At 46.8% G+C, this 16,592-nt stretch overlaps 3 protein-coding genes across 6 annotated transcripts; 1 reads left to right on the top strand and 2 right to left on the bottom strand.

Moving 5' to 3' along the window:
- Positions 1–535: 535 nt before the first annotated feature.
- On the bottom strand, positions 536–6,641 carry LOC6901753 (zinc finger CCCH domain-containing protein 18). 4 transcript variants are annotated; one of them, XM_033381688.1, is made up of 7 exons: positions 6,501–6,640; positions 6,186–6,449; positions 3,560–4,413; positions 1,835–3,497; positions 1,616–1,762; positions 1,400–1,528; positions 537–1,319 (listed from the first exon to the last, which is right to left on the bottom strand). In XM_033381688.1, the coding sequence occupies exons 3-7, from the start codon at positions 4,361–4,363 to the stop codon at positions 1,039–1,041; spliced, it is 3,024 nt and encodes a 1,007-aa protein (XP_033237579.1). In that variant the 5' UTR covers positions 4,364–4,413; positions 6,186–6,449; positions 6,501–6,640; the 3' UTR covers positions 537–1,038. The 4 variants fall into 4 exon arrangements, with proteins under 4 accessions (XP_033237580.1, XP_033237579.1, XP_033237581.1 ...); XM_033381690.1 differs by having other exon boundaries at positions 1,835–2,366; positions 2,463–3,497; positions 6,186–6,639; XM_033381689.1 differs by having other exon boundaries at positions 536–1,319; positions 1,400–1,504; positions 6,186–6,641.
- Positions 6,642–7,396: 755 nt separating this feature from the next.
- Positions 7,397–8,929, top strand: LOC4814584 (protein ABHD11). The gene is made up of 5 exons (XM_001355107.4): positions 7,397–7,896; positions 7,978–8,151; positions 8,221–8,453; positions 8,514–8,651; positions 8,723–8,929. The coding sequence occupies exons 1-5, from the start codon at positions 7,630–7,632 to the stop codon at positions 8,868–8,870; spliced, it is 960 nt and encodes a 319-aa protein (XP_001355143.3). The 5' UTR covers positions 7,397–7,629; the 3' UTR covers positions 8,871–8,929.
- Positions 8,930–10,333: 1,404 nt separating this feature from the next.
- unc-119 (unc-119 lipid binding chaperone) lies at positions 10,334–12,248 on the bottom strand. The gene is made up of 4 exons (XM_001355108.4): positions 11,804–12,248; positions 11,033–11,704; positions 10,780–10,952; positions 10,334–10,568 (listed from the first exon to the last, which is right to left on the bottom strand). Exons 2-4 carry the CDS (start codon positions 11,551–11,553, stop codon positions 10,450–10,452), a joined length of 813 nt encoding a protein of 270 aa, XP_001355144.1. The 5' UTR covers positions 11,554–11,704; positions 11,804–12,248; the 3' UTR covers positions 10,334–10,449.
- Between the last annotated feature and the right edge of the window lie 4,344 nt (positions 12,249–16,592).

Below are 16,592 nucleotides of genomic sequence, written 5' to 3'. Positions count from 1 at the left end.
CTCATTCTTATCAAAAATGGGACTCCATCGTATTTGATGGATACATCAGTTAGTTTCGCATAGCTGGTTCATCGTGTGGTCAGTTCATGCCAGACAGAATAGCAGAATCACGAAGAGCCGATATTTCTCCTCCAAGTTGTATACCTGATCCAAGAATTCTGTCTCCATCTTCAGATTCTCCAATTGCTGATTTTGGGGCACAAAAATTCTGTTTTGAATTGGAAACGGAAGTGCCTTAACCATGCTCCTTTAAGCCGGAATTTACTCGCAGTCAGAATTTAGTTTTCTGCCAAATTCTGGACACATGTCTGCTACTCTCAGCATTTCAAGACTCCTACTATCGTATCTCTTACTCTTCAAGAAAGGTTCATTATTTTCATCCCGAAATAAATCTCCATGTGTGAACAGCTAATCATCATCATTCGTAAGCTCATTTTAGTAACTCCCAGGAATCCTGTCTCCGACGAAAGAGCTGCAGATCTTCCCAAAGTTGTAGCAAAGGATTGCCACAATTGAAAGAAAAAAACATAACATACTCCGAGAGAACATTGAAGAACATTATTAGTGTTAGATTTTATTCTGGACCTATTATAAACAGTTAATTAAATGTTCCATCATTTCTTGGTGGTAGTCAATGCGGATTGAAACAAAAAAAAAGGGGAGGTGTGTTAAGACTAAATGCACTGAAATGTGTATTGTAATTTGAATTGCGCTCAACTGGGCTCCAAGGAGCCAAGGCTAGCCATGATATCGAAAGAATACGATGCGAATGTAGCGTTACATCTAAGTAGTATAACTTGTAAATAAACAACAGGTTTTTCATGATCATAATAGCGGGATGTGGCCGCCTCCGTTGTGGTTACAGGGGCTCCTGCTGAAGATTGCAAGCGATTCGACTTGCGTAAGGGAATTGGTAAGGGTTTGGGTTTGGGTTTGGGCTTCGTGTTGAAAGTATAAGTGGGGGGCAACAATGACTACTACGATAAGAGCAATGAGGAGGATAGGTGGTGGTGCTGCCGGTGCCGGTGCCGGTGGCAATCAGGTGAGCTTTGATCGCTTCTTGGCAATCGCATCCTCGACGGCACGCAGCTGCTTAAGCAGCTCTTCCCTTCTTGAATGCTTGCCGCCGCCATCCTTATCCGTGTCCTTGTCCTTATCCTTATCCTTTTCCTTGATCTTATCCTTGATGGGTGAATGACCATGCTTGTCCGGTTCGCCTGAGTGTATTGGCGATGCCAGCGCGGATACCCCCACCATGGTCGATGGCTTCTTAATCTCAATGGAAATCGGCGAACGCTTTTTGGTCGCTTGTTCAGCGGCTATTTAAATGAAAATGAGAAAAAACATGATGCAAATTCTTCATTTTACTTTGAGGAACATGAAAGTGGTGGAGACTTACGCTTTTTAATTAATTTACGCTCATTAAGCGCCTTGTCCGTGGCTCGTATTCTCTTCTGCGGTGACTCCAACGATGTGGTCGACGATGAAGATCCCGATTCTGAATCTGAATAGGAGGTATCCGATGAATCTATAGCCCAAAAGGAATCATATATACCCGAATAAGTCTATCCTTTATAGATAAAGATATAGATATAGATATAGCAATTGCTATTACCTGATTCAGATGAGGTGGAGCTGTGACCTCGCCTCCTTTTGTCGAACTTCTTGGACGAAGGCGAAGAGACCTTCTTCCGCTTCGAGGCGGGACTGTTGCGCTTTTCCAGGCCAGCGCCTCTCTTGTAGGAGGGTGAGGGGCTTACCTCTGTGGATGGAAATAGAGATTAGCATTCGAATAATGATACCCAAGGATATCCAAAGGATATTCCCCACTTACTTGTCGAGTTTCGTCGTCGACGCGGTATCTGGCTGGGCGAACGCACCGCTCGTCCTGCCGGTGGCCGCCTGGCAGAGGCAGGCACCTTGTGCGAGCCACCGCCACCGCCACCACCGGCGCCGTAGCCGGCGCCGCCGCGTCGCTTGTGGTCCGAGGCACTGCTGGAGCGAGACGAATCCGTGCTGGAGTCGCTCTGAGAACTGTTTGAACTGGAATATGATGTGTTGGATGTGTAGCTCCGGCGGTCACGTCTGCGACGATCGTCCCGCTCGTACGAGCCACGTCCCATCGATTTGGATCTCATCCAGGGATCGCTCCACTCATCGCCCCTGCCACTCGCGGACTCCACACGCTGGACGATCACCTCCCGTGCGGGACGCAGACGTCGATCATCCTCGTAGTGTGGCATTCGGTGTGGTGGTAGCTCCCGATATCTGGTCATCCTGCCATACGCATCCACATCCTCATACGGCATCGCCATATACTGTGGCCGGCCGTAACGCTCCGGCGCCGGCGGACCGTACATTGGGTACTGCAAGGGGAAGAGAGCGCGGGAATTAGCATGACTGCCAGTAGATGATGCTGGTAGATGCATGGGTAGTGGAAGTGCAAGTTGCTGCTCACGCACCGGTGCTGGTGACTGTGAGCCGGACGGGCTGCTGTTGTTCCCCCGTTCCTTAAGGTAGTACGGATCCTTCTCAAGCTCGTCGGGCGAGAGGGTTAGGTTCATTTTCTTGTCCTCAAAGTCCATATCCTGCTCCTTCCGTTTGTTCGCCTTCCGCATCATCTCCTTGGCCGTGCGCAGTCCCCGCTCCCAGGCGTTCTCCACCACCACGGGCCCATCCGGCAACAGGACAGGCCTCGCCTCGTGATGGTTTCCATACATGCTCGGCGCATGATGCACCGGCGGCGGTCGATGATGCAACGGCGGCCTCTCATTCCGATAGTCATGATAGTCGGCCGGCGATGCGGGGTGTGGGGCATATGCACTGACTGGTCGCGGGGCAGAGACACCGCTACCACCGCCGCCGCCTCCGCCACCGCCAGCACTAACGCTACCAACGCCACCCCCGCCGCCACCACCTCCGCTGCCGCCCTGCATGGGCACGGATCGAACGAGACCCTCGAACATTGTGTAATTTCCCTTGTCGGTGACCCCTGGATGCAGGAAGCGACAGCTCATGCCCCAGGTACACTGGCCGCGCGTATAAAATCTACAGATGGGCTTCGGTTCTGTTTCTTCGGGCCGCTTCTCATCCTCATCGGACACCTCGCCCTCCTCCAGCTCCTCCTCGTCCTTTTTCTTTTTGGCAGCAGCTGCAATTTCTGCGGCGCTTTCAACCTCCAGTGCGCCATTTTTATCGTCATCGCCAAAAACGCCGCCTTCGTCGATATCCTTCTCGCCGCCTTCCACTTCGCCATCGTCATCGTCCGAGTGTCGATTGGATGTGGACGTGGGTGACGATGAGGCGCCCTTTACTGTAGTGTTTGTTTGATTGGCTTTTGCATCGGCATTGCCCTGGTCCCTGTCTCTGGCTATGTCCGGACACTCGCCCTCCTCCGCCTCAAAATCGAGAGCATCGTCATCGTGTGTCTTGACAAGATCATCCTCCTGCAGAACCGTCATTGGCAGAGCCTCCCTGCCATTAGTGCTGTCCTCAGTCTGGAAGAAAAAGTCAAAAGATTAGACCAGGAAAAAGGGGCAGAGCGGTAAATCCATCTCACATTTGATTCTGTAGGTGATCCTCGTCTCTCCTGTGGACTGTTTATACGTGGAGCCTTGCCGTTCAGTTTTCCACCGGCTGCGCCATCCTCCTCATCATCGCCGAGACCTGGCAGTGTGTCATTGGAAATGGCCCCGTCATCATCATCTACATCGGGATGGAGTGAGTTCTTCGACGACGCCCGCTTCTCGTCTGTGTCAATTTCACTCACATCGCTCAAATCCTCGTGGCTAATGTTGAGATCCACAGCCGCCTGGTTGTACAGCTGCGGACTATTGCTGCGGCTTCTAACCGAGGAGAGAAGCGAGTTCTGTGGTGATTTGGTGGCGGCATTCGGTGATCCAACACTGCCCCCCGCCGTCGGTGGCACTGAGTCGGGCCGCGAGTCGGGTCTCGAGTCGGTGTTGGTGGTCTCCTCTCGGTCACGCGGCCGCTCGATCACCCCCCGATCTGGTTCTGGGTCGGCTTCGTCCTCGCTGCCGGAACTGCTGCTACTGCTGCTATCACTGACGCTACCCGAACTGCTGCTTGAGCTCTTGTTCTGCAACTTTGACCTTTGGCTGCGGTTCGAGCTGGAACTGGAGTTGGACGAGGAGCTGCTGGTGGAGTCCGCCCGCCGGGATCTTTTCATTGCAGCAGCGGTGGCGGCGGCTGCAACGGCGATGGATGTCATATCCGCCGCATGGCTAGACGCGTCCTCGTCCGCACCGCCGCCCGTATCCTTTACGGGTGAGTTCGAGCGGGACTCGCTTGAGTTGGACGGGTTCGTGCTGGCTCGTGAGTCATCCGACTCCATGGTGTGCATGGGCAAGCCTTATCCCTTGTGGGGCAGCAGCAGCTCCGTTCGCTGTGTTCCTGGAGGTGCAGAGACGAGAAGGGGGTTACTAGAGGTCAATCGGGAAAACTTTCGTACACAGTTTATCCATGTATATATGATCGATAACCTTAATCGTCAAGTCGATAAGCCAACCGTCGGACTATGGGCCGACGCACAAAATGGAGCATAATGGAAGGAAGACAATGGTCTGCGAGCAAAGACTGGGAGCAATGCCAAGATTCTGCATCAGCTCCCAAAAAGCTGTTCTAAAGCGTTCTATGGATTTTTCGTGGCCACCCGTACACAGTACACCGTCTTTGGCGATGCGCAAGAATGCGCGGTCCCAAGAAAGTAAAAGCAAAATACATTGCTTGGGCATGACACTGCAAACTGATGCACAAGCGAATGGTGGAAATCGGAGTGCTCAATAATAGAATAACAAATTGCAACCAAGGACTGTGCATTTGTTGAAGGATTTTGGGACCGACTCACCTGCCAAGGGCATTGGACTGAACAGACAAGAACAGAATCAAGGAGGCAGCGTTCCGCAGTCCGAGACGAAAGACAAGGAAGAAAACTAAAATTGAATTTGTTCCCGATGCAATATCTTGTTATTTAAAAGTCCTTGCTGCTAGCTATCGTAATCGATGATTTGTTGGTTGCCCAGAAGCGACGTAGAACAGGGTTTACGACTCGGAAGAACTGACAGTAATCCCCTAGGGATGCGATATCGATTTATTCAGGCTACAGATATCCACCATTCTAACGGAAACGACAATGATGAGGGCGACCAAAGCAGCCAAGGACGAGGCCAAGGTCAGGGTCACCACCGTTCAACAGACACCACCCAACAAATATCGATGCGCTCTCGATTACTTAATGAATATCGACTCCCAAGAATGTGCTTGGTGGATCGGTTGCTGTCGAATGTGGTGCTGGTGGTGGCGATGGTTGTGGTGAGTGGTTTTTATTTCTTGGGGGTAAAGAGGGATATAGAGTTTTTCGTAATATTTTTGGTTTTTTGGTTTTTTTTTTGTTTTTGTTTTACGTTTTTGTTGAATTCTTACCTTCATTTCGCTTTTAATTTGGTTTATGTTTATCTTTTCTTTCATTTTCATTTTGATATTAATTTGTTGATGTGTATGTGTGTTCTGTGTGCCGCTTCTTTCGTTTGTTCTTCGTTTTTCTCGAGACTTTTCGCGAACGTGAGATACGGAACATTGAGACGGATATTTGAGTGAGAGAGAGAGCAAGGGCAAAGCAGCAGCGACCCGTACGGCTACGGGGGGAAACAACGGGTAACGGAATACTTTACTTTCAATAAAGTCAGAAAAATACAGCCTTTTGCTCTCTTCCCGCTCCAATGAAAGTACACACACACATACACTCGACTCGACACTCGACTCACACTCTCCCATACATATACATTATGGCATGTGGGAGAGACACTACGAGACACAGACACTGTTACTGTTAACACAGAGGGATAAGGTGTGAGAGAGATAGAGAGTTTAACTTAACTGCCGGACTTTTTTCGCACTTTTCGCGACCGACGAACAGACAGAGAAGAGTCTGCTCAAAAGAAAGGGGTCCATTAAGTGTTTACTTTGCACTTAATATTTTACTTTTGCTCAAATATACTCTTTATTTTGCTATTTTTGCATAAACCACTTTTCACATACGCAGTTGACTTGAGTTTTATTTGATTATTATTTTTTTTTTTGGGTGGGAAAAATAGAATACTTGAAAAGAAATGAATTTGTTGGTTGCTTTTCGTTGCAATATGTACAATATTGTTGTTGCTGCTTACCTATGGATGGGGACGAATGGGATGAGAAGTGCGGTCGCGGGCACGGACACGCGAGAGTGCCACCAGATCGGCGCCTCTTTCAGCACCGCCACAGGGAATCAATCGTTTTCGTCGATTTCTTCAATCTGTCTGCCCCGACTGCCAGACTGTCTTCTGCCTGTCTGCGCGTCGCTTTCGCCTTCAATGTGTGCGCTGCTTCTGGCTGTCCTATGGCTGTGCTGTGTGTCGGATGTCGGGGGCGATTGGCAATGGGCTTTCTACCCACTGTCCTTGCGCAATTTTAAGATATTGCTGCAGCTTTATTATCACTTTTACCTGAATTAGTTAGCACGTTGTCTTGGTGTTCTTACGGGCAGCCGAGAATATGTTATTCCAATTTCTTCGTCACCAAAGCCGCATTACCGAAAATATGGCCGCATTACCAGTGTGACCGCTTATAATTCGATAAAAATATTTCGTCCGGAAATATACCGGAAATATACCAAAATATATCGTCCCATTTAAAAATATTCCCTTAATATAGCGACGAATTATTTAAGTTCCATCATACATATTCCTCGTTTTTTTATATTTTGTCGAATATTACAAGCTAGATATAACCTTCAGCCCTGCCCAAATAAATGTATCCGATTAATGATTAGATTTTCTACTTGACTGGCTTGTTTTAAATAAATTTAAATTTAATTTTTTAGCAAAAAAAGGTCAAAAATATAAAACGTATTCCGTTGTGTAATAGCTGGCTAGACTCCCAGCTCTGCCCACATAATTTTATGCCATTGATTTTCTAAATGGCTGGCTAATTTTAGGTAATCCTTTTTCTGTAATTGTGTCTAAACTAGGGTTTAAGCAAAAACATTAAAGAATAAAACGTAAGTGGGAATGACATGTTATGTCATTGTTGTTTGTCATCCGGTGGTCGTATACCCTATTTCTTTTGGTAAATATTAAAATTCTGTTTTCCAATATATATAACTTATATAACTAGATCCCAATGCCTATTCTTGGTCTTTGTAAGCAGAAGATTTAATAAAAAGTTGAGCAAACTATCGTTGCATTTATTAGAGCCTGGTATGACAAACCATTTCTCAATTCTATGATATACTTTTCGCTAGAGTATGGAATGCTCCCAACGGTATAAAACGTAATGCGACGCAACGTTGCGATGAAACCACCACAAAACAGAGAGCAAATCTATCGACTGGTACTGCCACCCTGCCAGACTTTTTGCGCCTAACAGCACTATTTTCCAAATGAATTAAATATTTGGCAATTAATTTGCCAAAAAAAGATCTTCACAGACAGAAATTCACTGTAAATCTAATACATTTTGATTTTTCAATGATGGTTGGATTATGCAATCATAAATTTATCTAAGCCTCTGGTATTTTCATTTTGCTATGGCCTGCAAACACTAGTGTCCCCCCCTCCTCCTCCACAAATAGCGATGCTGCTGGCGAAAACGTTACGTTTCCTGCAAATTTGCAGATTTAACGCAAAATGCCCACCAACAACTGCCTGGGCCACAGCACCACTCTGCGGAGCGACACAGCGGCTCTACGCATCCAGTCCCATCGACATGAGCTTCGAGCTGTTTGAGGGCCAAACCAGCGACTCCAGCCAGGCACCGCTCATCACAATGCACGGCCTGTTCGGCTCCAAGCAGAATTGGCGTGGTATCAGCAAAGCCCTGGCCCAGCGGACCAACAGGAAGGTTAGTGGAGCACGCACGACACCTAACACCACCCACCAATGCGTGTTGTATCAACTGAAAACGTGAATCTTCCATGTACAGATCTACACAGTGGATGCCCGGAATCATGGCGAAAGCCCTCACACAACCACCCACAACTCGCCGTCAATGTCGAACGATGTGCGCCGCTTCCTGGAGATGCGATCCTATACAAAAGCCTGCCTGATGGGCCACAGCATGGGCGGTCGCTCAATGATGCTCTTTGCCCACATGTATGTATGTATGTGCGCGGCATGCCCGCCAGACGAAGCCACTAAAAAGAACTCTTCGCTACACCCAATGCAGCCGGAAATGACGGAACGTCTAATTGTCGTTGACATTTCTCCCATTCGTGTGCCCCGCTCCACTGGCGAAATGCAGCGCATATTCGATGCCATGATTAATCTCTCCCTCTCGCCGGATCTGCCCTTGTCCGAGGGACGAAAGCTGGCCCAGCAGCAGCTGCTGAAGGCCACCGACTCGAGTGAAACTGTGCAGTTTATCATGCTAAATCTGAGGAAGGATCCCCAAACTGGAGCGTAAGTAATGCGTCCACCGCAGCTATATAATATCTTCATCTTTCGTTGTCCTACCTTCAGGTTCTCGTGGGCCTGCAATGCGAAGCTGCTGAACGAATTCCTGCCACGCTTTCACGACTACCGATCACACTTTGCGTCCCTGCCACCGTATCGGGGGCCAACCACCTTTATTTGCGGCACTCAGTCGCCATACATGAAGTAAGCTTGTTCGGCTGTGCCCATGTTCTACGACTGTTCCTTAATCTATCTCCTCCATCCTACCTTAACAGACGCGAGGACTGGCCGCAGATTCTGGAAATGTTCCCCAATGCCGAAATCCATTGGCTGAATGCCCACCATCTAGTGCACTTCGAACAGCCGCAGCAGTTCATATCAATTGTCACCGAATTTCTCAACAGGCCTTTGAGTGCCTCATGAGATTCTCTAGCGATTCAAATTGTACAAAGCAGTTTATAAGAAAGAGACACCAAAGCACACAATGTTTTCTTCTTGAAAATCTCCGATCGTTTTACAGGAGCTCAACATAGGAGGACAACAGCATAAAATAGAACGAGATAGCAGTACATTGCAACACGGTGCGCATGATCAATGCACTTAACATCCTGTTGGGATGCTCCGAACATAAGATACCTCCGCCTGTCAGATACTAATTATCTTATAAGCAGCATATCTATCATGAGAGAAAAACAGAGAACGGCATACAGCAGTATTCCTGATCTCTATTAAGGTCCAATTGCCATTATTTTCGTTAGATGTAGATCAGATTTCTAGGATACGCATATATTTTTTGAAATACCAGGATCTGACTCTTATTTTCGGAGCTCATCCAGACTTTGTTGAGCTTTTTGCCTTCGGATCCGCTTCCTTCTGTCGAATCCCACCATACCTTACCTTATTCAAAAACTATTTGCATCAGCTTTATGACACATAATTAGAATTCAATTCTAATTAGAGAGGAATCTAAGAAGGAATTTTGAGTGCAGAGTTGGATGGGACAAAGTCCAGCCGGACTGAAGGTCGCATCGTTTGACAATTTTTTGATAGCATCAGAGCCTCAGCTAAATGCTTCCTAATCGTAATCATGATGGATGAATAGCTTATTTCACAGAACAGCTGTTCCCTTAACTAATCAAAGAATTCCATTCAATTTCTGGTTATTTTTTGTTACATTTAAAATGTAATTTAATTTCTCATCCTTGTTCGGCGTATGATTTTCAGATCAGATTTTCCGTTTTCTCCATAAGTATAGTTCGATTGTATGTTTTTGTTTGTTTGTTTTCGTTTTTTCTTGTTGTTAAAAAATATACATTACACAGACACGAAACGAATGCCATGAAGAAGCTTGGATAGAATCCGTATCCCGTATGCTGCATACAAAAAAATTGACAGCAAGGCAAGTGTTCGAATTTCTTTTTTTGCTCTTGTTGTTTTTGGGTTTATCCGTGTTTGTGTAAGCATATAATATATACGTGTATACGTGTGTATATGTGGGTTTTGTTTTGTTTTGTTTTTGTATGTGGTTTTTACTTACAAACTAAGAATAAATACATGTAAATTAGGGGGAAATCACATTGCACTTACAAATAATATAGTCAAAAGGTTACAAATTATCCATAAATGAACACAGTTCTGCGTGCGAGATGGTGTGGCTGTGGGTGTCGTGTGATGTGTGTTCTTGGAGTGGTGGAGTGTATACAATACATCAAACATCAAACAGGAATGGTGGGTATAAACTTTTGTGCTAAGGCTAAAATGGTTTTGATAATGTCTTCAATTTGATGTGTGTTCGGGTGTGTGTGTGTGTGTGTGTGGTATGTGTACATGAGAGGTGTTTTGTGTGTGAGAGAAAGTCATTGATTTTGTCTCACAGCTTTTCTTAGTTCTTCATTTTGCTTTGTTTGTTTAGTTATTAGTTTTGCTCTAGTTCTCTCTCTTTGTTCATTTTTTTTGTATTTTGTGCTTTTGTTTTGCTTGTGGCTTTTGGTTTGTAGTTTGTTTAGACGATAATGCCGCCATCGTAGGCGTAGTCGGCCTTGTTGTGCATGACAAGACGATTCTCCACAAAGTAAAAGCTGTCCGAGCGCGTCTCAAAGGGGCTCGATATCATTTCAGCAACTGCAATCACAGGTAGAGAAAGAGAGAGAGAGAGAGAGAGAGTTAGTAGTGCAGTTCCACGCCCTAAAGGTCGGGCCTTCCACTATGTTGTAGCCTTGACCCACAAACACAGAGAGAAGGGAGAGATTTCAGCTCTTTTTCCCTTTTTTTTTGGCAGCAGCCCATTGCTGCGCCTGCACTTATGTATGTAAAGTGGCGCCCCACTGCCTACCTAGGTCGGGTGGAAGATTAGGAAACTCGTAGATGTGCTCGCAAGTGTTCTTCGAATACGGAATGCAGTAGCCAAACTCAAAGTCAAAGGTTTTCAGCAGGCGATCACGGAAGAAGTGGCGCTCTATCATTCGAAAATTGTTCACTGGCTGACTGCCCACAGTGAACTCCACCCTGGGGAAGGAACAAAGGTTAGCAGCCATGATAGAGACCTATATGTACATACATATATATGTATATGGGGAGACACTTACGTGGCGCCCACAGTTTTTAGGTTGAGAAATGCCGGAGTAAACTGATAGCGTACATAGCGTCCGGCATTGGGGTCGGCAGTGTCGTCAAGCGATAGCTCCTCGGCGGCGGCCAGCATTGTCTCCTCCACGGACAGACCGTCCGGAAATTGCTCGCTGGGTGGCTTGGCGATCTCAAAGAGCACGGCACCGCTCTCCAGATCGCGGATTTTGAAGCGTGTAAAGTCTATTTCGAACACATTGGCATTGGCCGAGCAGAGGTAGTCGTCCGTGATCTTGGTGAGGTGCAGCACCTCTTCGGGACTGACGTTGGACTCCTCCTTGCGCTTGCCCTCGGCACCGACTCCGCCAGCATTAGCAGCAGCTCCAGCTCCCATCGGCCCCCCGCTGCTGCCGTTGCCATCACCGCTGCCCGGGGCGGAGACGGAGGCGGCCGCCGCAGCAGTGCTGGCAGACGCAGAAGCAGAGGCGGTGCTGGCGGAGGAAGATTGCACTGGATTCAATTGCTTGCCCACGACACTCATGGCTGGACGTGGCTGGATGGATCGACTGTGAGGCTGTGGCTGCGGCTAAGGTCTACTGGGTGGTCTCCTTTTGGTGGAATGGCTGGGGTTTGCTCTGCTCCTGGGGTCGCTCCTACTGTGCGCTCTTTGCTCCGGCGGGGCAACGCTCAAACTGCAGCAGCAACAACAGTCGATTAGAGAGGGGGCGAAAACTGCATTAATTAGTGGACAATTAACCCCTGGCTGCACGCAGGGGTGAGCGAATACTCACCAACACATATACACGCATCGAGAGTTGCCATAACATTTGCCAAAAACAACAACACAAAAACGCGACCCAATTTCTGGAAAAGCTCTGTTCTATGTGCTTGTGTTTGTTTTTCCTTTGCTCTTCCGCGCTGTGTGGGTGTGTGTGTACATGCAAGAGTCGGTGGATATGTGTGTGTGTGTGGATGTTTTCCTTTCTTTGTGGTGTTGCTGCTGTTGCTTTTGTTGCTTCAGATCCTGCTGCTTCGGCTGCCCCGTGGCTGCTGGATTAAGTTTTAACTATTGTGGAGAAACATATCCATTGCATATGATCACATTAAGCTATCTAGTTTTGTTTAAATTCGAGACATTCTCTCCTATTTAATAAAACCAAACTTCTGTTGTCTCCAGTATTATCTAGTATGTGTGAGCAGCAGTGTGACCGTATACAAATAATCACACCATGCAATGAAATACTGAAATCTGAAATCGATAAAATGTTTTTCTCAGCTGTTTTTTGCTCAATTGGCGAATTCAAAAATCCAGTAAAAAGGCTTTTCCGTTCGTTTTACACTCAAAGTTAAAGTAATTAAATAAGCGGGATTTGTTTCTTTTTTTTTTGTGTACGAAGTAGAAAAAACTTTATTGCTAAAAGCAGTAACTTGTGCGGCAAACTAATGGAGGCTGAGATCCTCTGAAGCAGCAGCTCCTCGAGTGGCTAGAATTTACTAGCAGGTTACACGCCACAAGCGAATCTCCATGAAAGGGCTCCAGCGTTGAAAAAGAAGTCATCCCATGTTCGCAAGGTTCGTTTCATCACTCGAGAGACAATCTTTGATCTGCAGCTAACACCTAATGGTCTTTCCCAGAGGGACACCGGTGAACCTGATGAGAAGTCTTTGATCACGTACATCGCGTTTGTGTCAGATGCCTTGATCCATCTATTCGCGTTTTTGGCTTTAACCTATTGCCGCTCGTTTTCGCGCTGCTTCTGCTCTGACGAAAGATTCTTTTGACCTCTGTGAGCTCTCTTTCGGTCGAGCATGACCTGTTGCTGCTGGACGTTTGGCGTCTGGACGTCCATGATCTCCTCATGCCCGCCAATAGGCGATTCTTTCGGGTTCTTTCGGAAGGGAGAAGCTGTTCGAGGCATTTGAACCCTTTCTCTGTGCTAGCGGATTATGAGTAAGTGGAACAAAAGGGGAAAACGATGGGTGACTGGACCAAAGTATTCGACCAAATTCTCATCCAGTCATCAATGCCCGTCGAGACTTGCACGGATATTCTTGCCATGGATATTCTATCCTCATTTTTTAGATATACCGATAAAAACGAATTTAGCCCACTTAATTTAAACAGGAGACCAAGTTGAGTTAATCGGCAGAAATAAGAGTTTCTTTTATAGTATTGTTTATAAAAAAAGGTTTAATCAAAAAAGGTTATAGCATCAGACATGAGTGTGTTACAATGGAGTATACCGATTCTAACCGATTCAACTGCCCAACTGCTTTTTGGGCTTATCGATACTATCGACTGGATAATCGCTAGAGCTGCGCGCCAACGAGGAGGGACAAGGATATTTTCAAAAATTAGACTTAATAGATTGATGAAATACATTTTTTATTTATTTGCATTTGTCTACAATTATTGATTGTAATATATGTAACAAGTAAACATTATAAGAAAATGTTGCATAGTCCCTACCTTTTGCTACCTCAACCATAAAGTATCGCCAACTCCGATGGCTGATAGTTGAATGCAGCTCTGCGTATGAGCCTGTGGTGGGTGGTCACACTCTTGGCGCGCTGCAACTAGAATTTGAATTTGATTCGTTAAATTTTAAAGTTTAGAATGAGTATTATCTTATTTCCACAAACCTCGCCCAATATGTTACCAAATATACGAAATATACGAATACGAAATTAAAACGCACTCAATGGATCCTTTATATTTGCATGACAATAATTTAAATATATGTCCATTTTCCCATATGTATATAATTTGTATGAGCATATTCCCCTGCAATATCCACTGCAGCAACAGCAGCCGGATGCACTTGAAACGAGGCCCATCCCAATTGTGGCTGGCAATTAGTTAATGTCCATGAAGATTACCCGAGTCCCAACACAAGCTTCCCTTTCTTCCCTTCCCTAACCGGCAGGCCACTTGAGTGTCTCGGGTGAGCGCCAGTCGAGTGGTTGCAGCTATAGGATCTGGTCTTGCTTCTCTTGCTTCTACTGGGTTCAAGAGCCCTATCCCATTTCCAACCCAGACTTAAGGGCGCCAAAGTCTGATCATTTCGATTTGGTCTCCATATGTGTGGGTACGGTAGACAGACGACTACTTAGTATAATTCTAGTTACTTCTTCTTGCTGTGGGCTGTTGCTGTTTCTGTTCCTTCGGCTGTTGTTGCGCCTTAAGTGGGTATTTTAATATTCACAGCCAGAGACAGAGACAGAGACAGAGCCAGAGCCAGAAGAGTGTTAAGTTTCAGAGGCCGCATGCACTTATGCCATGTCCGCCCGCCGTCTGTCCGTCCGCTCGTCCGTTTGTCCGTCTGTCTGTGCCTTTGGTTCCACTGTCCGTTGGTGTCCGCGTTTCCTGTATGGTCTTTGCCACTGTCCCTCTCTCTTTCTCTCTCTCTCTCTCTGTCTGTGTCTGTTCCTGTGTGCGTTCCTCTGTGTGAGTGTGTATCTGTGTGTGCGGCAGTAAGAACGTGTTCAGTTCTATCTTTAGTACAGTTTGACTGCTGCAGCCGCACACTGACGAGAGGTATACGATGCCATATCCAACCCAGAGACTTGATTTATCCCCAAACACAAGCTCCAACCCACTGTCTGGACATATCCGCTCCTGAAAATGATGGAATTTGACACATCTTGGAAGGAAAAGAGGAGGAGACAGAGAGACCGAGAGATAGAGAGAGAGGAAGGGTTTGGGGAATTTGATTGATAATCCTTCTGCTTCGTGGGGAAGGAATGTGGCATGAACAGGGCAGAGCTTAGTTTTGCTAAGGATCAGGTTGCAGCCCCAAATCAAAATTCATTCAGCCTTCCAATAGGATTCCGATTCCCAGTTTCAAATCAACTTTAAGATTGGAATTTTGAGGATCTCTAAGAACACACATTTTAAACTAATTCTATAGTACTCTCATTATCCGTATCCAGGACTCTGCAGATAGGACAGGATTTTGTGGTTGAATGAATGAATTAATGATCATCGATATAATGTATTGATTTGATTGTTGGCCTTACAAATTAAGTTCATAGAAGTACGAGTACTCCCAAAAAATGTTCCAAAAGTGTTTGGAAAAGCGACATTTTTCGATTGCGGGCTGGGGAAGAAATGGAGGAGGAGGAGAGGTGCATCCATAGAACTCAAGTACCTCTTGTATACGTGTGTGTGTGTGAGTGCATGACAGGGTATCGAAAGCAAACAGTAGAATAAAAACCACCGAAATCGTGGGCGATAAAATTCGTACTCCAATCGAAGTCATTGTCACTGGCGGGGTTAGTTTCTCTAGCAAAGGGGGCTTGTATTTTCGATCCCTTCAGTTCTTAAAATGCATACATATGTATACATACGTATTCATGATCAGAATCAACCGGCGACACCCTTCTTGTTGAACTGCATTTGCTTGCATCTACTACGCCTCTGCCTCTGCCTCTGCCAATGCCTACGCCTCCGCCTCCGCCTCTGCCCCTGTCCCAACTGGCGATGACGTTATGTGGCGGCTGTGGCGCGCCGGACGGTCTGGCAATGCACACGCTCAAGTCTGTCGCCGTCGTCGTCAGCGTGAGCGGTGGCGGCGATGCACTCACACATGCACACGTGGTACTTGTGTGTCTGTATTGTAACACCTCCCAACCGTCGCACCGTCGCACCGTCGCACCGCCGACGCGTTCGTCAAAAGTGCCAACACCACCAAAAGGAAAGAAGAAGCAGCGTAGCAGAAGCGGCCGCAGCAGCATATAATCTAAATGGAATTTTGCTTTTGCTTTGCGCTTCGCTTTTTTCCGAACGATTTCTCAACCTAAGATACCAGGCCCCCCCGCTCCCGCCCCCGCAACAGGGCCCCTAACCCCTGGGGTCCACAGAGAGCGCAGTGCGACGCCGACAACGCCAGCTTTGACGCCAACGTAGACGTTTTCTGCTGCCGCCGCTGCTGCGCTGGCCAGCCCATTCCACCGCACCTCGCCACACTCCATGCCTCCCGCTGATGCCCTCGTTTCGACCGCTGTGCTCTCTCGCTCACTCGCTCGCTCGCTCGCCCTCTGTGTATGCGCCTGTGTTTGTGTGAGTTTGGATTTTTCTGGCGACAGACTGTCTGGCCTGACTCTGCCGCTGTCGCTGTCGCTGCCAAGTGGTCTGCCTCAGGCGCACCGCACCGCACCTCACCATCGCACGTTTGTTTGCCTTTATATGGTGACTGTATGTATGGATGTATGTATGTACATATGTATGTATGTCTGTATGTACGAATGTACGTACAAACTTTTGCTGCTGCTGTATTTTGTTATTGTTCCTCCTGCTGCATGCATGCATTCGTACATATGTATGTATGTACATTCATACATAGATATATACATTCGTATGTGCGTATGTCTATGGCCGTGCTGATATGGATTCTCAATGCTGTACATAGATTTTTGTGTGCCAATGTGTGCGCGTGCATTGTAGGTATCCCAAAGCCACGCCACATGCACATACTCGTACTACAGTGATCACTGTCACTGGTAATACAGTGACAAAGCTCACCCTTAACCCTTGACCGTCATCCTTATTTGATGTACGTTTAATGTACACGTAAAAAG

This window comes from Drosophila pseudoobscura, chromosome X (genome assembly GCF_009870125.1).
Source record: "Drosophila pseudoobscura strain MV-25-SWS-2005 chromosome X, UCI_Dpse_MV25, whole genome shotgun sequence".
In the NCBI taxonomy this organism is placed as follows: domain Eukaryota; kingdom Metazoa; phylum Arthropoda; class Insecta; order Diptera; family Drosophilidae; genus Drosophila; species Drosophila pseudoobscura.
This window is presented reverse-complemented; position numbering and strand designations above follow the sequence as displayed.